General features: G+C 57.9%; 1 protein-coding gene across 1 annotated transcript; it reads right to left on the bottom strand.

Annotated features, from left to right (window-relative positions):
* Window positions 1-5,295: 5,295 nt before the first annotated feature.
* Window positions 5,296-19,964, bottom strand: UNC13D (unc-13 homolog D). Its single transcript, XM_082492056.1, has 32 exons — window positions 19,848-19,964; window positions 17,293-17,325; window positions 16,912-17,019; window positions 16,480-16,539; window positions 16,142-16,208; window positions 15,881-16,058; window positions 15,478-15,522; window positions 15,265-15,333; window positions 14,991-15,060; window positions 14,561-14,665; window positions 14,133-14,225; window positions 13,776-13,879; window positions 13,393-13,510; window positions 12,670-12,794; window positions 12,302-12,392; window positions 11,959-12,015; window positions 11,438-11,535; window positions 11,149-11,200; window positions 10,727-10,857; window positions 10,280-10,400; window positions 9,549-9,692; window positions 9,288-9,386; window positions 8,742-8,948; window positions 8,502-8,570; window positions 8,069-8,148; window positions 7,720-7,825; window positions 7,568-7,639; window positions 7,364-7,447; window positions 6,956-7,076; window positions 6,245-6,368; window positions 5,644-5,849; window positions 5,296-5,530 (listed from the first exon to the last, which is right to left on the bottom strand). Exons 1-32 carry the CDS (start codon window positions 19,902-19,904, stop codon window positions 5,427-5,429), a joined length of 3,198 nt encoding a protein of 1,065 aa, XP_082348182.1. The 5' UTR covers window positions 19,905-19,964; the 3' UTR covers window positions 5,296-5,426.
* Window positions 19,965-20,812: the final 848 nt, after the last annotated feature.

Below are 20,812 nucleotides of genomic sequence, written 5' to 3'. Positions count from 1 at the left end.
TCGAGGGGGAAGAGAGATTTGCCCCCGGTTTCTAGGGGGGGCACGCTGCTTCGGCAGGAGGGGTACAAGGAAAATTCCAGGCCAGAGAAAGCACGTTTTCTCCCTTTTGAGTAAAACAGTTTCTCTGTTTTAAAACTTATACTGAAGGACCAAAGAATACAAAACTTCCCCCGTTTGTGGCCCTTAAACTTTAACTTTCCATTGCCACACTGCACTCATGGCAGAACGGCCCGAAGGATTTAGCACTAACCCCTTCCCTTGCCCCCCCCCCCAGCGTGTCTCAGCACTCTCCTTGCACAAGCACATAGACCGTTTCTCACTTTCCTCTGGTTCTTTAAGAAACGCTTTCTAAATTTAGGTTTCTATGAATTTGCTGCTTAAAAAAAAAAAAGAAAAAAGAGAGAAATATCTGAAATGTGAATTATTTTCTTAAGCATCAGATGGAAAAGAGAATTTCATCTTTTGACTATTTTGTGAATATTTTGGGGGGCCACTTAGGTGACAATTCCGGAGCTGAGTGAGGTGGGGGCAGGGAGAAAGGGCAGCATTTCCCACCCCCTCCAGCCGTTGTTGCTGCCTGCCCCGGGCGGGAAGGACGAACTGTAACCAGCACTGTGTGTGGGGCTGAAGAGTCCGGGGTCAGCTTCGGTAGGGTGTAAAGAGTCTTGTCGAAATAAACCTGGTGCTAATACCTACAGCCCCTGGGATGTACTGTCACGCTTCCTTCTGAAGCAGGAACTCCCTTTTACAGGACACGCAGTAACACATGAGAACTGAGGGGGCTTTTTTGGCCGAGTCACGCTTCATAAACGAAGTTTTGGTCCCCGAGGCTTCTTGCTGAGCAGCTCAGCTGGCTGAGGCTGAGCGGCCGCCAACGCGCCTGGGTCCTGCCTCTTCCCACGGACTCCTCATTGGATAATGGCCTTTTCCTCCCCAAATTTTTTGGGAGCTTGGGAAGTGCTGGCCTTGGTGACTAGTTGTGCTTTTGAGCTGAGAGAAGGGAGTCTTAATTGTGTTGTGAAACCGCAGTATCTTAAAGTTCAATAAACTTTTACATTATTATGGAAAAACAACATAGAAGCAGGTGGCTCAGGACAACACTGTCCGGAGTAGACTTGGTACCAGAAAGCCAGGCTGGAGCTGTGACGCCAGCCAGGAGCTGCAGAATTTCGGCATCGCTTTGGGCTAACAGCACCACTTCTAGATCATCTCTGGCCTTAGGTGATGTACCACGTGCCAGCTGTGGTGCGGGGGAAGGTGTCAGAGCTGGAGCACAACATTTTCCTTAAGCAGATTCCTGCCCCCACCCCTCTCCGCCAAGGGGAGTCGCTGCAGCTGATCCGCTGCCGAAGGGTTTTCCACTTTCCGTACATCTCTGAAGCTGAACCTGAGCCGCTTGCAGGGCTCGTGCAGCTGAGACGATGAAGAGAAGTCCTTACCCTGTGAGGAAGCCCGTAACGCTGAATGGACTCAGTAATTCGTTGCTGTTCCACCAGCCTCCGAACCTCCTCTCTTTCTCCTTTTCCCCCATCTGAGAAGGAAGAATATTACCAGTGTTTTCCTCCAGAATTATAATAATCCTTGGAGTGATGGCCAACAGCAAAATAGATGTTACTGATGTAAAACCTAGTATTTTAAAGGTGAAATATTCCTGCAAACTAGTGACTGCATCGGAGAGATTTCTGGGGCTTCCCCACTCCGTAGCTTCCAATGTTAAAACAAAATAAATACAGTATACGTTTTAAAAAATAATAATAATACTACACACTGCAGTATTTCTGGTGGCAATTCTTGACCAGTCTCTTCCCCGCTTTCCCCGGGAGGAAGGGCACTGGGCAGAGGCGCCCCTAGTCCGTGTAGAAGTTGGCAGAATGGTGATCGGTGGTGTGTAAAACGTGTTGTTGATTCCATGTATAGAACTGTGATTTCAGCTGTCGTTCTCTCGTACTCTGTAAATATGTGTTTTGGCTGTCGGAAACCTGGTTTAGACTCTTTTCTTGGCAGAGTGAATTTGCATGTGGGGCTGGAAAGAACTCAATCTGTGTCACAGTTTCCAAGGGCAGGATGGATTTTTTTTTAGAGGACAATAAATTTTTATTTTTTTGCTAAGAAAAAAAAAAATAATATAATAAAGCAGTGTGTGTGTGTGCGTGCCTGCGTGCCCGGGGTGTATGTGCAGCCCCGTGCCCCGCTCTGCGGCTGGGGGAGGAGGGGGGAAGTCTACAGTGGAGCCCTTGAACCAACAGATGGAATACATCTCCATGGCCAGTTTTGCCTTCTCCCTTTAACATGACCAATAATTTCTTCCTGCGCTCCTTTTGGGATCAAGCCCCTTTTTTGGAGATGGGGGGTTGCCCTGCACCCTTACGATCGAGGGGCGATGGAAGAGGGGGGGGAATCAATGCGGTGCGGTTGGGGTGGGGCTGAGATTGCGTTGGAAATGGTAAGAACCACAGAGCAAAGAGCGTTTTATCACCCAGATTCTGGGTCTGGACAAGAATTTCTCTCTTATACGTCTCTGACGAGAGCCGGGCTGGGTGGGGGTGAGCTCTGCTGCCCTGTGCGCCCGGGGATGCGCACATCTACAGCGTTACACACATCATTTCGTGTGTTGGCACCCAAAAGAACATGCCTTACCTATGGCTCCAAGAATTACCTTTAATTTTTGGTCTAATTGATGCTTCAAAGATACATCAACCACTTACCGTTAGTCCAAGCACAACAATAATCCAAATCACTCAATTTAGATTATTAGTAACGCGATAAAATTGGTAGATGGCAGCACCTGCCCCCTTCCCTCTCGTGTTGCAGCCATCTGCCTGTGTTGGGGTTCCTCGCCAGGAGGGTGATGATGATGATGGAGGTTTCTTCCTCCTCGGTCTTGCATTTGCTAGGAGCTGGTTTTGTGTGCTCTGAGCCATATTTTTTAATGCTTAGGCTATTCTCCCCCTGGCCCACGGGGTTAGTTGCTCTCTGATTGTTTAAAGTTTATTAGTCCTTTCTGTGTGAAGAGTATGATTTCTTGTGGGGTGGGAAAAGACCTACACAACTGCCTGGAGCCGAGCAAAAATGAAGCTAAAACACCTTGGCTAATATAGCACAAACAGCCCCAAAAGAGAGGCGAGCCCGTGCCGCCCGCCCGCTGGGACACGGTCAGCCCGGAGCAAGGAAGAGCACAACGATTTTTAAAAGCGCAGCTAAAAAAATAAGCTCAACCATGTTGAAGCCCGCAGCCCCGCTTAACGAAGCCTTGCAATGACGCGTGAGGCCGGTGGCCAGCGGCTGCCAACACCGCAGGACCAGCAGCGTGCTGGGTGGGGGGTTCCTCTCACGCTCTCCGGGAGCAGCCGCAGCGGCTGCAGTGATGCCGTGGGACGGCATCGCCTCCGCAGGCAGAGACCCTGCTCCGCAATCGTCTTCGTGGAGCTACAAGGGACTGAAACGAGTGATTTAAGCTGGCAAATGGCTTCCTCATGAGCCAGCAGCGCCCTAATCCCTCCTGCTCGGGGTTGGGTTGAGCCTGGACATGTCATAGATGCCAAAGGAGCTTCCCCCCCCCCCCCTCCACCGCCCCCGCATGGAAGGCTTGACCTGAATTGACCCAGCGGTTGCTCAGCCCACCCAGAGCAGCTGGTGCTCCGGGCCCCGGGAGGGTGATGTGATGCTCTTAAATCCCCGGGGACGTGGCAGCTCCCAGGGACCCCGCTGCAGCTCAAGCACAGCCACCCCTGGGGGGGGGAAGTGGGGGGGGCAGAGGGAGTTCCAGATTTACAATTACTAATAAGTGCAGCTGAGAAACAAGCTCTGAAATACCCAGCAAATATAACCCGCCCTGCTGGGCATGTTTGCTGGTACGCCTGGGTCACCCCACGGGCGGTGCACCCTGCGGAGCTGCTGCCCACTGCTGTACCCTCTGTGTCCCCCCCACTGTCCCCTGTGTGCCTACCACTGTCCCAAGTGCCCACCACTGTCCTCTGAGTGCCCACTGCTGTCCTGAGTGTCCACCGCTGTCCCCTGAGTGCCCACTGCCATCTATTGTGTGTCCACTGCTGTCCCCTGTGTGCCCACTGTGGTTCCCAGTGTGTTCCCCACTGTCCCATATGTGTTCCCCACTGTCCCCTGAGTGCCCACTGCTGTCCTGAGTGTCCACCGCTGTCCCCTGAGTGCCCACTGCCATCTATTGTGTGTCCACTGCTGTCCCCTGTGTGCCCACTGCGGTTCCCTGTGTGTTCCCCACTGTCCCATATGTGTTCCCCACTGTCCCCTGTGTGCCCACTGCTGTCCACCACCTGTTACAGCAGAGGGACGTGGCACAGGCTGGTGGCAATGCCAGGGACCTGCCGGCTGCTCCTGGGCTCTCAGCAGCCCAAATTGCCCCGTGGTTCGGCTGATGGGGCTGTGAAGCCCTTTATGGCCACCCAGGCTCCAGCAAGCCCCCAGGCTCCCTCCGCTCCAGCAAAGCCCCCGGGGGTTGGCACAACCGGTGGTAAAATACAAAAAGGCACACAAAAACTATGCGCATTTGAAAAAAAGAATTAAAAAACAACCAAAAAAAGAAAAAACAAATCCAAGAACGCAAAGCCTGATTGGCCACACAGGGCCAGCAGTGGCATATGGGGCAAGGATGGCTCTGGCACCGCGCAGCCCTGGGGACGGACGGACGGACGGATGGACGGACACACACACAAACACATACACACACACACACTGCCCTGCAGAGGAAAACTGCCCAGCCCCTTCAGCACAGCCAAGCCCTCGCCAAAGCCTCGTCCGTTGCCCCAAAGCACCCCCTGCACAGACTCAGCCCACGCATCAGCTTTGTTGCTTTTAATTTAAAATAAGAGGCTTATCCACAAGGAAAAAAAAAAAAGACAAAGAAAAAAAAAGGAAAAGGGAAAGAGACAAAAAAGAAAGAAAAAAGAAAAGAAAAGAAAAAGAGAAAAGAAGAAGAAAAAGAAAAAAGGAGAAAAACAAAAAAGATAGAAGAAGAAAAAAAAAATAAAGAAAAAGGCAGGTTTGGCCAGGGGTTGTCTCCGCCCCAAGTAAGTGACGATGCCTTCGCATTGCCCTGACAGTGTCGCAGACAGGAGGGTTGGGGACACGGCCAGGCGATGTGGCATGGGCAGTGAAAAGCTAATGGGGACAGGCAGGGACCGCCACACACTTTCACGTCCCCGGTGTAGTGTTGCTAGTCCGGACAGGCAAAGAAATCCCCCGAAATACCCTGTGCCCACCCTCCCCAGCCTCAGGGCAGCATCGCTACCCACAGGTGGGGGTGAGACGGGCACAGGGAGGTGGTGGGGGACACAGGGACCCCTTCTGTCCCCCCCAGACCCTGCAGATGGCTCCAGCTCCTGCACTGGCAAATCTCCCGGGGTCCCACTGGCTGGGGACCCTCTTCTCGGGACCCTCTTCCTCCGCCTCCCTCACTCGGTCTCCTTGGACTGCTTGGCTCGTTGCTTGCGGAGCCTAACGAAGGCCTGAGCCTCTTTGTCCCCCTTCCTGGACTCCAGCAGCTGGAGGATCTCATCTGCCAGAGAGGAGGGGAGGGATGGTGGGAGATGCTCGCCGTGGCCCCTTCCCCACGGCACGGGGCCGGTGGGGGGCTCGGCGGGGCTCAGCCTCGGCTGCGGCACCACGTACCGGTGGGTTTGGGGTGGGTGAGGGGGAGGCGGGTCTGGGGCACCCGTCCCATGTCAGGCTGGTCCTTGTCGGCATCAAGGCCGGGCAGGCGGCAGAGGGGGAAGAAAGCTTCGCCCTCCAGGTCGTTGGACCCCAGCGTGTCGTAGTCGAACACGGTCAGCAGCAGGCAGGCCCCCTCCTGCCGGCACTTCTCGGGGGGGATCAAGCTGCAGGGGGAGGGAATGAGGGGACCATCACATCCCACCCCCTGGGGCCCGAAATTCAGCCTTCCCTCCAGGGTCCAAACAGGCTCCCCCTGGAGTGATGCTCCACTGGAAGCCACCCCCCACCCCCACCCCCGCCCCCCACCCCCCCCACTGACCCCAACCCCTTCAAAGCGGAAGGCCCCCACACCAGCCTGCGGGACCCAGGTGTTTGGGGTGTCCCTACCCCTGCTCCCACCGTGGGACCCCACAGCTGAGCCCCCAGTGGGGTGCAGGGGGTGAAATCCCAGGGCAGGACCCCGTTCCGGGAGCAGCAGCCCCAAAGCAGGGGCTCAGCCGAAGAGTGGGGGTGCTGCAGGGAGCGGGGGGGGGGCTGGTGGGTGTCAGCCCCTACGTACAAGTCGAAGGCTTCGTCGAAGAGGGGGTGCAGCTCGTTCCTCTTGCACTGGGTGGTCCGGGCCACCACCTCGGGGAACTCGTGCCGGGGCTCCAGGGTGAGCTGGACGAAGGGGTCGCTCGAGCCTGGTGGGGTGCAGACATCAGCCCCCTCCCGCCGCCCACTCTGCCCCGGCACGGCCCCTGAGTCCAACCGGGGTGGCCAGACACACTGGGGTGGCTGGGGGGTGTTCAGGACACCCTCAACGCCACCCCCCAGCCCAGCCCACGCTCCCCTGAGGGTGCAGGAGCATCCCCAACCCTGCCCACACGCGGATCGGCCACGGGTGGCTGCAAGAGGAGTGACCTCTCCTGGAGACCTCCCCAAATGACACCAACCTGAGAGACTGTCCCTTGTCATACCGGTATATATTTCTGTCTGAGATGTGATTTGCACGGTGGATGGGATGTGCTGCACAGTGAAGGCAGCGGGATGCGGGCACAGTGTCCTGCCTGGTCCTGCCTGCCTGCCACCCCACCCCAGACCGGCGCAATAACCCCCATCTTCCCCAAATCCATCTCCTTGGATGCAAAAGAAAATCAAGACAAAGCATCTCTCCTACCCAGGGGTGTATCGGGGACCAAGGACAGGGGATCTTGGGCCACTAAGGCTCCCCAGCCCACCCACAGGGGGGTCCCGGGGCAGTGGAGCTCCCCATCCCGCCCACACCCACCGTTGGAGTCCAGCGGGATGAGGTTGGCGGCATTGAGCACTTCCACATGGAGTTTCTGCTCCGAAGGGCGGTACAGCGCTTTGATCGTCACGGCCCCGTACTTCTCCGAGCTGGTGTCCAGCTGAGCGGTGGGGTATGAGAATAAGGGTGCTGCCTTTCGGCATGCTCACCAAGGGGATGCCCGGGGTCTGGTGGAAGCTGTGGGCATTTTGGGGTACCAGGGGGTGATGGGCATCCCCTGGGATGCAACTAAACCCCCTCCTGCCCACTGCTGGGACAAAACCAGCCCCAAGAGCCCCAGGATTGGGAGGGTGGTGGGGAAATCCCACATTTCCACAGGTGGGCTGTGCCAGGCGTGGGCAAGAGTGGGATGTGGGAAGGGGCTGGGGGCACCATCCCAGCTCCTACCTGCTGCTGGATCCTGTTGCTAAAGTATTTCTGGATGAGTTTACGGCTGGTGGTGGAGCAGAGGGCCAGGTGGGTCTCCAGCGACTGCAGGGAGGACGGAAGGTGATGGTCAAGCACACAGATGGGTCTGCAGCCTGGGGATGCCCTCCCTGGAGAGCACCTAAAGGTATCCCCGGGGACCCCGCCATCCCCAGCACCCCGTACCAGGAAGGTCGCAGAGTGGAGGGTCTCCAGCGACAACCCGCAGCCCTCAGCATAGAAGCACAGCTCCAGGCTCTGGGGAGAAGGATGCTATTAGCTGGTGCCCAAACACCCATCCCTGCCAGGGACACCCTCCCCCTCTCCCCCACCAGTACCTTCAGGGCACAGTGCAGCCTCTTGTAGCGCTGGGTCGAGGGGACCTGCTGCCCCGCAGCTGCCGACAGCACGGCCAAGGTGTGATGCCAAAGGAGAGCGAGGAGGCTGCAGGGGCGAGGGAGGAAGGCTGTGAGCGGGGGGGGGGGGGTCCAGAGGAGGTGGGTTGGGGGATTTGGTCCTCAGCCGAGGGGCTTTGCAAAGCCCCAGGGGGAACTGGCTCATCCCGCTGGGCTGAGCAGCCAGCCCCAAGGAGGGATGTCCCCCAGCACCATGGGGCTGGGGGGACACTCCTGCTGAAGGACGGTGATGCTGCTGGCCTCCGCCATGCATCCCTAGGGTCCCGGTCACCTTTCGAAGTTCTCCTGGACCAGATGCTCATTGAGGTACTGCAGCTCCGACTCCAGGAACTTCATGAGCGGGATGATGGACTGCAGTGAGAGGAGAGGGGCGTTGGGAAGGGCATGGGGGGGAGGGGGGCATATCTAGCAGGGCATAGCGGGGAGAGAGGCGGAGTGCTGCTGTGCTGCTGGCCAGAACTAGCAGGGTAGAGGGGGGTCCGGAGGGGGTCCCTCCCACAGTGAAGTTGTTGGCAGTCCTGCTGCCAACATGGGCATCAAATGAAATATATGGAGGTCAGGGTCCCATTGCTGGTGCGTCCCATGCCTCAGGCGTGGGCTAGGGAGAGGTAGAGAGGGGTGATGGGGACTTTCACCAAGTGGATAAGAGTTACTCATGGCTACCCGAAACAGATGGTCCAGGAGGGACCAGGCCAGGTACTTACGTCCTCGGGCTCCCGGGTGTCACTGGAAGATGAGAGCTCCTGGATGTGTCTGGCAATGCCCTTTTCCAGCTGCCAGGGAGAAATGCACAGAGGCACTTGGCATTTGCCCTCTGCACCAACCTCCCCATGCCTGGGTCCACCTTGTCTCCATCCCAGGAGCACTGTGGGCTCCAGGCCCCCTTGGGTGAAACCTCCCTGCTTTGGGCCAGGGGGCAAGGGGGGTCAGTGGCAGGTGGGTACCTTGGTGGCCAGGGCTTGCACCACGTCCTGGACCTCGTGGTCCAGGCAGGAGACAGCGCTGTCGAGCTGGTTGTGCAGCGTGTGATGGATCTGCTGCTGGTCGATGAGACCCCCCATGCGCTGCTCCAGCTGCACCCAGTCCAGCTGTGACGGCAGCTTCATGATCAGCAGCCGCAGCTGCTTGATGTTGTTCACGACGATGCAGAGCTGGGAGAGGTGGGTCTGTTTCAGGGAGTCCCACACACCCTGGTGCACTCCCTGCCAGCTCCATCCTCATCCCCATCCCCATTCCCATCGCCATCACTATCCCCATCCCCAGTCCTATCCCCATCCTCATTCCCAATCCCCATCCCCATCCCATTCCCCCTGCTCGCACCATTTCCCTCCTGATTTTCCACGATTATGGCCATCGGAGGTCAACTAGTCTCCATGAAAGCTGGACCCAGGATATCAGCTGGATGCTCAGCAGCTCATGTCCCTTTTTGCCCAGAAACTATGGCCAAATCCTGCCTCTCCCCAAGCAGTGGTCCCTGCCCCGATACCAACCCTGTTGGCCGCTTTGCCCTCATTCTGCTCACTCAGCGACAGAGACTCAGCCCTCTCCTTGATGAGCCGGCAGTACATCAGGGCGATTTTGCACATGTCCTACAGGATAGAGAAGAAGCCAACGGACTGAGCTGGGCAGCACAGGGACCACCGTGGGACCGGGGAACCCTACCACATCAGCGTGGGATGTGCCCCATTCATGGAGACACGTCTCCAAGAGCAGGAGAGGAAACTCCTGTTGGTGATGCCCGGTATACAAACCTCCACAAGCTTCACCATGATCATGAAGGCTTCCTCGGGGTCTGGCCAGTTGAGCTGCTGCCAGGTCTTCACGATCTGGGCATAGCAGGTGGACAGGTCGACGGTGGATGTGCTGTGCTTGTTGTGTTCCCCGAAGGGCGTCAGCTGGGATGGCAGAGAAAGTAAATGCAACTTAGCTTGTACAGAAAGAAGCTATCCCAGACAGGAGAGCTGCTGCTTTACTTTGGAGCTCTCTGGCCCATCATCAGCTCCATATATCCACATGTCATCACTCAGTCACTTTGGAGAGAGGAGGAGATGAGGATGGACAGAGCGTCCCGAGCTCCCTGCATCAGGCTGTGCCCCATCATACTCTAACCCAGTGTTGTTGGACCACACTGAAGAGTGGGGCGAGGACCCCGTGGCCCCATGGCTGTCTTCCCTCCCCTCTTCCTAAAGGTCGGAAGCGAAGGGGGTGCTCACAGCATGACCCAAATGCAGGTTCATTGACTCACTCAGGCTGCCACTGAGGGGGATGGGGCACAGGGATGCGGTGTGGGGCCAGGGTGGGATCAACAGGTCCAGGAGACCACGTCCTTCCTCCCATTTGGGAGAGGAACCAGCCTGCTCCTGAGCTGCAAGAGGCACCTACGTGGTGTTCTCAATGCTGTGAGCCAGGTACATCAGCAAGTCATGGAGGAAGCTGGAGTGTCCCCAAAGGACGGAGGGAGATGTTCTCCTCCCCAGGTTACCTGGTCCATCTGGATGGCTCTCTGTGCCCTCTCCAGTGCGATGGTGTAGGCCTTCTGCAGCCACTGGGGAACAGCTTCTTTGAACCACTGGTGGAAATTGCTCAGACCCAGAGGTCCATCCCTGTGGATGAAGGCACCAGCTTCAGCACCACACAGCAACTGCACAGGGCTATCACCCCTCCGTGCTCTCACATACAAGAAACTGCCCCGCGGCAGAGGCAGCACATAGCGCTGTACTAAGGGGAAACCTCCCCTTGGCTGGAAGTTGAGGTCTCCATCAACCCCACTGAAACCCTGAAACCCTTTTGGTGATGCTCACATCGACACCAGACACCGACAGCCTGGTCTGCCGTGTGTGATGTAGGTGAATGGGAAGGATTTGGGATTCCTCTCAATTAACTGCTCGTTCCCTCACTTTGGCATCTTTCCTTTCTCTGGGTTGGATACCTCTTTGGGAGGAAGTCCTTCATCTGATAGAGCTCCTGCAGGTTCATGTAGAGCTGGAAAAGGCTCTCAGCCGTGGGCTTGGACATGCTGCTGTCGACCTTGCACAGCTGCTCCTGGACGTGCTCCGCAACCTGGCAGTGAGCAAGGGAGGGGGGGACAGCCGTTAGTGAGGGTCTGGCAGGGAACTTGATGTACTGGGGGGTCTCTGGAGCCACCAGGTGAGGGTCAGCTCAGGGGATTCATTGGGTCCAGTAAGCAGATGATAGTCACTTTACGGGCACACAGGGAAAAGTGGAGAGTTTCCCTGGCTCGCCCCCTTTCCAGGCTTGCAACAACAAGTTACCACCTGAAGGGTGGCCAAAAACCTCAGCCTGGCTTTAGACCTTAGTCCCATGAGTGCAGAGCGATCCAGGCTTGCTCACCAGGCTCTCCAGCTCCAGGTAGGCGATGGAGAAGAGATTCAACTTCAAGGTGCTGCAAGAGAGAAAGGAGGAGTCAGGAGCCTGTCAGCCCCAGCCCAGGAAACCTGACCCAGCAAACCCTCCCAGGCCATGCCCTTGCCACAAGGGTGAGGGAAGCTCTAAGAAGCAGAGATGGGATCCCAGATGCTATGTGTGGAGCCCAAGAGCCAAGGAATGAGGCATCAAACTGCCCTGTTGCTTTTGACCCCAGGGAAGAGGGATAAGGGGGGGATCAAGCTCCGAAACCTACTTGATGAAGAATTTATTCCAGATTTTCTGGCACTGCTGGAGATCTCCTAGCACCTCCAGGAGAAGTCTAGACAAGGCTTTGCCATTCTCCTCCATGCTCTGCAAAGGAAGGAACAGCTTGGTTTGGATGCACAGTGATTTTGAGATGACCTGGGCTCCATTCTGATCTAATTTATTTCTATGATTTGTTCTTGTGGGGTAGCAATATATCATGAGATCCACATTAGGAACACCAAGAAGTTGTAGGTAACATCCACTGTTACCCTGTGCTTGCATGGCTAGGCTCAGGACCACCTCTTGTTCTCCTGAGCATTACACCAAGGCCTTAAGCTTCAACGCAGCTTGGCAGCTGCAGGTAACATGGCTCATGGTATTTCTAAGGTGGAAACCCAAATGCCTTGACTGTATCAGAAAAATGAAGAAACCTCAGCTCAGTCTTCCCACCCCCCCCCCCCAGGCCTCCCACCCCAAGCCCAGCAAATTGCTTCTTATAATGTCAGAGAGGCAGAGATGGGAACTGACCTTCACCATGGGCTTGAGGTGCTGCTTCTTCATGTGAAACCACTCCGTTGTGCCTGACTGCAAGAGAGGAGTCCTGGTGTGATGGCAGGGAAGCCATCTCTGTCACCCCCTTCCCTCTCCCTGTCCCCTGGGTATGGGCAGGACCCAGCTCCATGTGGTGGGAACCACAGGCTGGGATCACCAGGTTGAAGAGGAGCAGGTATTTTCCCCACCCAGGGTGGTCTATGTGGCTTTGCAGGAGAGGCTGAGGTGTGGGCATTGGGCAGAGGATGGATGAGAAGGGAGAGTCGCAGGGTCTCAAATCCCAGAGGATGGGGAGGGTGACACCCCCTGGTCCCACTACCTTCAGCGCCGTGGAGACCATCTGGGGGAGGTCAGGGCTGAGCGTGCACAGCTCGTGGAAAGCTTTCATTTTGCACATCTGGACCAGGACCCTGCAAAGCAAAGCAAGAACCTCTGGTGAAACCCAGCACCAGCCCATCAGAAACAACTGCCTGTCCCCCTAGAGACCCCACCCAAACAGACCTCCCCCCACCAACAGCATCCCCCACGGGGAGCCCAGGATGAGGGACAAGACAGGACAAGTGTCACAGCAGCCTAGAAGGGGGCAGAAAGGGCTTGTATGGTTTTTTGCTCAAGCGTACAGGTTTGTCTGTCACGGTGGCCAAGCAATAGGACACCATGCACAGTTGGCACTGGTACTCAACTCACCGGAGCAGGGACTGGAGCCTCTCCGCGGACCTTGGGACAGAGAGGGGGAAAATGATGCGGTACCTCCGGATAAGGGAGACTCCATAGGTCAGCAAGGACTGGAAGGACTCAGCCAGCTCTGCTTTCTGGGGAGAAGGAAGGAAACACGCATTGTCCTTCTCAGCAGCAGACAGAGATGCTGGTGGGACCATGGCACCATGGCAGAGGGAGACGGTGGTTCCTGCTCCTTTCTGTCCTGCTCCAGGGATGGGCAACCCCCCTGATGCCTTGAGTAAGTTCTTCCTGGAGGGGCTGAGCTGAGCTTTGTGCTATGCATGAAAAATTGGGAGTCTCAGCAGGGTGCAGGGATGCCCTGGGAAAACGGGTGGGGAAAAGTAGGAATTGGATCATATTTAAGTTTTGCAGGGTGTTGTGATTGACTTGATGGCAGCGATGAGGAGGGGATGTCAGCGCGAAGGGTAAGGGCTTCTCCATGGAGAGGGGGAACAAACCTCCGGGGCAAAAGGGCTCCCTGCCCTGTGGGTTGTCCTGGTCCCTGTGGCTGGTTCTCCCCAGAAATGCCCTTCAGCCACCCTGGCACCCCTGTACCCCACAAACTCCCACCCTTCCTGGAACACAGGGCGGGTAAACGGCCTCAGGAGCCGGGAGGAGAAGCTCAGGGTTGAGTACACAGGGCACATTCCCCTGATCTCTGCCCCCAGCGTGGCACTGGAGCCCCCTCACCTGCTCTGGCTTCAGGCGCTCCTGCACCCACTGGTACTCAATGCTGGTGATCTGGTGGAGCAGGCAGTTGCTGTTGAACTCAAGGCTCTGGTAGAGCTTGCTGTACGCCAGCCACTGCCTGGGGAGGAGAGAGAGGCTGGGCTGAGCCCCTGGGGGCTGGGGGACAGCCAGGAACCAGCGTGGGGCTCCCCCACCCATGGCTCTGGCTGGGATTGCAGGGGCAGGACCGAGATCTCCTGGTGCTGCTGGGGGCAGGGGCAATACCAGCCACCCTGAGCTCATGGGGGTGACCAGCTGCGGTCCGATGGTCCCAGGGAAGGCATCGGGGCCGGTGCCCCCCTCCATGATGCTGTGTCATGGCTCCCTGGGTGTGGGGTACTCACGCCATGACCTGGTGGAAGTCGGAGAGATCCTTCTGCGTGGCATGCAGGTACAGCACGGTGCTGGCGTGCCTGCTCAGCTCCCCGTCCCAGGCGATGCTGCCAGCCTGCAAGGATGCAAAAGGAGGGTGACGTGTCCTGGAGCCAGCTGGGTTGAGCGGGGAGGGGGACAGGCACTGGAGTGGGGTGTGTTTGCAGGACCGTGGGGGAATGGGTGCCCCATAAGGGTGCCAGGCACAGGCAGGCATCACCACAACCCTCTTCCCCGTCTCCTCGCAGCACTGTGTCAGGCATGGTGGGCTCCAAAGGAAGCCCTCACCCCAGCCCAGCTGCTGGAGAGCTGCTTCTCCCCCTCCGGACCTGGTGCTGAAGGATCTCATAGGACACCAGCTGCTGCAGGAGGTGGCGATGGACGGTGTAGCTCGGCTGCGTCCGACTGCACGTGGTGGCCCTCTGAAAAGAGAGAAGGCATAGGAGCGATAACCATAACTTGCCTAAACATGAAGGGACTCAGTCAGAGAGTGGGGACACAGGAACCCAGAAAGAGTGGGACCAGAGAGCCCCATTTGAAGCTGAGCCAAGGGGTGCAGGTGCACCAGTATCAAGGCCACCGCGCTGGCATGGAGCTCAGGGGAGGATCGAGGTGGTTTCCAGCACGTGCAAATCCTGGTCCCAGCACCTGTTCTCAGGCAGGGATCTGTGACCCCAAAATAGGCCCCAAGGGACAGGCAAGCTGCTCCATCTTGCCAAGACAATGGAAAGGGACCATCTTCCCCATCCCCTCCTACCTTCTTGTGAGTTAGCAGGAACTGCAGGTGACACTGTCCCCGGTTGGGGTACGTCTCCGTCCGCGGCTCCAGCTGGTACCACTGGTCATCCCAACAGTGCAGGTCCTGCACACGCAGAGACAAGGGTGAAGCCCTGGGCAGCCTTCCCGGGTGAAGGATCCCGCTCAGGGACCAGCTCCCACTGCGTTAATGGGGCAGAAAGATGCTGCATTGGGCAACTCGAGTACTGGATTACAAATAAAATATGCATGATCACTGCGAGAGTGTGTTGGAGTGGCTGGGGCACCAAACTGGCATCAATTTGGGGCTCTGAGCCATGCTCCGGGGTGAGCTCGGTGCTGCCGCGGGGCTGGGACCCTGCCTGGACCCCGTGAGGTTTAACCGGTGACTGGGGAGTCACTCGGAGGAGAGGATGCACCGCAGCACTCACCTTCAGGCGAAGGACTACGTTCCCCAGAAAATCATCCTGCCCTTTGTCTTTGCGAGCATCTTTAAAGATCCTGAAAGGCACGAACGAAGGAGGGGGAGAAAAGGTTTCCTGTGGCCGTGACCCAGCTGCGGTCGGGGAGGGGGGGAAGCAGGGCGATGCAGACCTGCCACCCTCCCTCCCTCCTTCCATAGACAATTTTTAAAACCCAGCAGGCAAATAAGCATTTTCCAAACCCTCTTTCCTCGGCAGCCGTTAGGGCCACACCAGCACCAACCGTTTGAGGCCGTGGAGGTCCGTCAGCTCCCCCAGTTTGTGCCGCACCGACTCCACCACGTCCGAGTCCCTGCGAGGGTGGGCAGCCAAACCCGCCGCGGGGAAAGGAGGAAATTTGAAGGGTGCAGGTTGAAGGGCCACCCCAGGGACCCTCCCTCCACCCTGCTCGGGACCGAGGGTCAGGGTTGCTGGCTGGGGGGAAGCTGCCGCTCACCACATGTCCAGGTGGAAGCTGGCCATCTCCGTGTCTTCAAACTCCCTGCAAGGCACCAGCGGGATGCTGTTACTCGAGCAGCATCCAAGGGACGGGCAGCAAGCCGGCAGGACAGCTGGGGACAGGAGGCTCCTCCCAGGGGGAGACCCCAAACCACCCGGCACAGCCTGGGGAAGTGGTGGGAGAGCCCCAGGGGAGGGATTTTTGCCGCACTTCTGTTTTTCACCTCACTGGACCTGCTGCATGGGTCAGACCAGAAGCCTGGGAAGCCCCAGTGGGCATCACCCCAGCAGAGCCTCAGCTCCTGGTTGGAGAGAGTGGTGAACCCCCCCATCCACCCTCCAGAGCCCCGAACACCCCCCTCCAGCCGCCCCACAAGCAAAGCTAAGGGGTGAGGGATTACAGGATAAATGTCTCGTCCCACACCGGGCTGAGGGTCTGGCTTATGACTTGTGTGCGATGGATCTGATCTTCGGGGATGAGGTCTTTGACCACAGCCTTCATCCGCTTCTTGTGGTCGGGGTGGGCTGGTTCCTGGCTCTTGGCCTCGATACCCAGCAGGCAGTATGGGTCGCTGAACCCTGCGAGGGCGGAGGCGTGTAAGTCTCCGTCGGGAGCAGCAGCTGTCCCTCTGCCAATGGGACACCCACCCGTCTCCACTTACCACTGACGTCTTTCCCCAAAATCCCCTTGGCTTCCTTCACAGTTGCTTTCAGGCAAAAAATTGGGCTCTGAAAGTATTAAAAAAAAAAAAAATTATTAATGTGGGAGTTGTCGTCAACCCTGCAAGGAAGGAAGAGGTTTGAGCAGGACCACACCATCTGCTGCTGCTCAGGCCAGGAAACAGCTCCTGGGTGACTTCCCCAGCACAGCCCAGGGCACCCCACACCCCAAAGCCCAAACACAGGAACCAGGAGGCACCGCAGCCCCCCAGCATCACCCTGATGAGGGGACGTCCCTCTGGGCTGCAGCATATTGGAAAGACACCGTCTCGCTGCGTACCTCCAGTTCCTTGACCTGCTGCATGATGATGCTGTGCTCCTCCGCATCCATGCCAAACGCCTGTGGTAGATATGAGGGCCGGTTACCAGTGGCTGGAGAGCAGCCAGGGGCTTCCCTCCGCTCCCCGGGAGCCAGCTGCAGCTCGAGGGGAGAGGAGAGGAGCAAAGAGCCCAACAGAATGGCTGGAGACCAGCTGGAAGCTCTTGAGGGAGAGCCTTCTTCCCACCATCCCAAGCCTAAGATAAATATTTCTCCCCAAAGCTAACATTTCCCAGCCGCAAGCTGTCCCAGCTCTCCAGCTGGACGCTGCTGCTACATCTTTTAAGGTGCCCGTTAAAAGCTCCCTCCAAGCACCCTCATCTCCTTCAGCCGGGAGGGTGGACATGTCAGGGTACAGGTTTTGGGGACCCTGTTGGAGAAGTGGAGACCCACCTTTTGCACGTAGGCGTACAGCTCCTGGGCATCCGCGATGTGGTGGTGCTCGGGCTTGCCCAGGCGGTGCCGTATGGTGTAGAGGACCTCCTCGTAGAGCAGGGCCAGCTGCGGGGGGAGCGCTGACACCTCGCATGGGGCCAGGCCAGCAGGGGCTTGCTCCGTGCATCCCCCAGGATTAGCAGGGTGTTCCCCCCACCTCAGCTCCCAGAGCTCCCCACCGGTCCCTGCCACCCCCCTCCTGGCTTCCAGCCCTGCCCCGCCACCACCGGCTGTCCCTAGGGAGCATCTTCAGGAGCTGAGCCATGTCCCCAAGCCCCAGCAGCACTGCCACCCCCTCCAGTGCCACCAAAGGAGACTGTGGCAGGACCACGCTCATACCTCTGTCTTGGAGAACCGGTGGGACAGATCCATCTAGAGAAAGAAGGGAAGCGAGAGGTTTCCTGTTAAGTCTCATGGTAGATGAGGAAACTGCAGCCGGGCAGGGCAGGGTAGCTGGGACTGGGCAGCATCACCCACAGCCCATCAGGGTGGGATGCCCCAAAGTATGCCATGACACCCCACAGACGCTCCACAGTCAAGGGATCACTTCTACCATCACCCGCCAGCAGGGCAGCATGGGGGGGCCTCACCCCCATGCACCGTTAATTGAGGAGAGGGCAGCAAGAATGGTAACAGCAATTTTAAGGTGAACCACAGGAGGCTTTAAAAGCCACCCACCCACCTCTCTCCCCACGGAGCTGCTCGCTGGCCCAGCCAGGACCAGCAAGACCAGGCTGGAGAGCAAACCAGCCAAGGGAGAGGGCAGGTGGCCAAAGCGCAGGGAGGAGCTGCAGGCTGGGCAAGGCACCTACGGGCAAGGAGACATCAAAAAGGCATTGGGATTTGTGACTTGAGTCCCCTTGCCAGAAAGCAACATGAGTGCTGCTGTGGTGGTGCATTGCTCGGTGTTGAGCTGAAGGTCCATTCTCCACTTGAAGGATGACCAGCAATAGCATTTACTTTCCAAAAAGCAATTAAATTAAAACAGTGCCACGTGATGAGGCACAGCTTGGCTCCAGTAGCGCTCAGCCCTGGGGCTGGCCTGGGGGTCCTGCTGCCCACACAGCCCCCGTCATCCCCTGCCTCAAATGTCACCACCCAGCTCCACATGGGTCCAGCTGGGAGAACAAACCACCTCTGCCAAAAATACCCCTTTCCCTGGCAAACCCCAGGGTCTTCAGCCCCTGTTCCCTCCCCAGTGCTGAGGCTGAGCCTGTCCTGCATCTGCTTCTCTAACCACGGTCTGGATTTGGCCACCACGACGGCTGAGCAACTCATTCCTGCCGCAGAGTCTGGCTGGGTGACAGTGACTTTGTCATCACCAGGAGCCGGGTGATGCAGTCAGAGGGAGGGGAACTGGTGCCCCTGTGCCATCCGCTACGGCTCACGGTGCTGGAGCCTCTTGGGAGTGCAGCGGGACAACGCCAAAAATATAATGAAAATTTTTGAAACAAGTTTGTCCCTTTCTGTGCCGAGGGATGTCCACCGAGCACAGCCCCGGTGCCTCACGCACATGGACCAGCCCTACCTGTGGGTCAGCCCAGGCCCCAAAATGACCTTAGGATCCCCCTAATAGAACAAAAAACCCCAACCCTGAGCTGGAACATTAACATTTGCTTATGGCAAATCTAGGGCTGGCATAATCCCCCGGCCATCTGGACTAAATTCAACTCTTCCACCCCCGGCCAGTTTAACCCTTGAGCTGCTTCTTTCCCACCTGCCTCCACATCCCTTCTTTTAACCGCTGGTCGGTGCCAAGGGCTGCGGTGGCTCTGTAGCCCCTGGGAAAGGGGGACCCATTGCACCCCTGACTGCCCCTGCCCAGTGGACCCTCCACCTTCTGCTGCTGCCGGCACCGTCCTGCCTGTGCCACCGCACAGCGGGCATGGCCCCATCCCAAATCTTTCAGCATCCCTGCGGGCAGCGCTGCCCCATAGCAGGATCGCAAGCGCAGAGGGGAGAGAAAAAAAGACTTTATTTCTCTGCTGCTGTTACTTAGCAGCAAAACTCAAGCGTCTGCTCCTGGCCCGGCAGTGGAGTAGCACGAGAGGGCAGGGGGAGGAATCACTGTTGATTTGGGGGGGCGACTCCCCATTGCTCTCTACCGCCACGGGGGACGGCGGCTGCGGGATCTGCTTTGCACTCGCCCGTATGCGCACGGGACTGGCTAAGCTAAAGCTGAGCTGAGCCACCAGGATGTGTTTACTGCTGCTGCTAATCCCCACGCCAAGAGCCCAGCTCAAATCCAGGAGCGGGGCTCAGATCCAGGTCCAGCTACAGCCACCGGCATCCTCCCGAGCCCGTTAGCTGCAGCGGTGTCACCGGTGCGGGAGGCCAGCTTGGCTGCAGAGATGGTGGCACTTGGGAGGGAGGGCAAGTCCCTTGGAGGGGGGACATCACCCGGACAGATCATCCCAGGGTCCAGCATGGGGGATCGTGCCTGCATCCTCCCAACGCCATCTGTCCAGCCGTTGCGGAGGAAGTCGGTTGGGTTGGGTTGGCCGAGAGCAGGGCTTTGGGGGATCTGCTGGCAGCAGGGAGCCCAGAGGGGCTGGGAGGCACTGGGAAGCTGTAGCTGAGCTAAGAGGGGACGCTCAGTGCCGGCATAGGGCTGCAGCCGACCCCATACCCAGCCCTTGGGTGAACGTCTGCACAGGTACGGTACCCCCACATCCCCACCCCCACACCTTCCTCACCCTTGCAAAGCGCCCCAACCGGGACACGGACTCGATCCCTTTTCTCTCATTCCCCTTTTACAGCCACAGCACCCAGCTCTGCACCCCGTGGTCCCCTGGGCACAGCCGCCCCGACCCCCTCCCTGCAGCCATTGCACCCCGAACACGTGCCCCAGCCCCGAACACGCTCCCCAGCCCCCTGGGGACAAGGCCACCTACCTCAGGGCTCTCATCCCCAGAGAGGGTCCCCACGGGGGTCTCGCCAGCAGCATCCATCTCGGGGGGAGGCTCAGCGCAGGGCAGGGGAGCGGCTGCAGCTCTGCCTGCCGCTGCCGCCTCTCCCCCTCGCTCGCATGCTCAAAGGAAACCACAGACCTTATCTCGCCATGGCCATTTTAACAAGCGGAAACGTGCGCAGGCCTCCTTCGAGAGCATCACGGAGACACAAGCGCCCCGGCCCTGCTTCCCACCACCCCTGTCCCGCAGGGGCGGCCCCTCAGCAATGGGGAACCTCGTGGCACAGACAGAATGGGAGCAAAAGAAAGGTGTCATTTCCAGTCCCTGCTGTTATTTTTGAGCAAGGAATTGGGAGCAAGTGGATAGAAATAGCCCTGAGAAGGCAAAGCCCAGCTGGGAAAGGGGGTGGTGGGGAGGATGGAGGGGGTGGGGGCTACGTGGAGGATCTGGGCTCCAATGTGTGTTTGGGATCCATCGTGCCTTGCGAGCGCAGATGGAGACCCTGCAGAAAGCAGGAGTCAGCTTCAGCCCAGGGGGATGGAGGGGATTTGAAACTCGATGCAAAAGCTGCAGGGTGGGAAATCCCTGTGGCACTGGGGAGCGCTGGACAAGGCTGGGCTGAGAACTGACGCAGTTAGCGCACGTGCTGGGAACAGCACTGGGAAAGGGCAAAACGGCCTTTCTCCCAAATGGGCTGTCCAGGCAGAGCTGGTGACTGTTTCCTGCTGCTTTATTTCTCAGAGTTAAACATTTGTGCTTTACTGTCAGCTTTCATTCTTGTAAGCCCTTTATCTGATTGCAACTCCCGAGGCAGTTGCCTATCACAGACCGGCAGCTGCACCCGCCCCTCCAAGATCCCTATCGAAACGCCTGCGCTGATGGCAAAGGGGGGAGCTGCAGCCCAGGAGATGACCAAGGGAAGAGCTGGTTTGCTCCTGGATGTTTAA

Source organism: Vanellus vanellus, assembly GCF_965231255.1.
Source record: "Vanellus vanellus genome assembly, chromosome: 17".
NCBI lineage: Eukaryota > Metazoa > Chordata > Aves > Charadriiformes > Charadriidae > Vanellus > Vanellus vanellus.
The sequence above is the reverse complement of the archived record's forward strand: the minus strand, read 5'-3'. Positions and strand labels throughout refer to the sequence as shown.

Coding starts and splice junctions, on each gene's coding strand:
- UNC13D (XM_082492056.1), bottom strand. CDS start 19,904: ATGGATGCTGCTGGCGAGACCCCCGTGGGGACCCTCTCTGGGGATGAG. Junction 16,059..16,141: donor TTTGGGGAAAGACGTCAGTG/GTAAGTGGAGAC, acceptor CCGCCCTCGCAG/GGTTCAGCGACCCATACTGC. Junction 12,393..12,669: donor AGGCTCCAGTCCCTGCTCCG/GTGAGTTGAGTA, acceptor TTTGCTTTGCAG/GGTCCTGGTCCAGATGTGCA.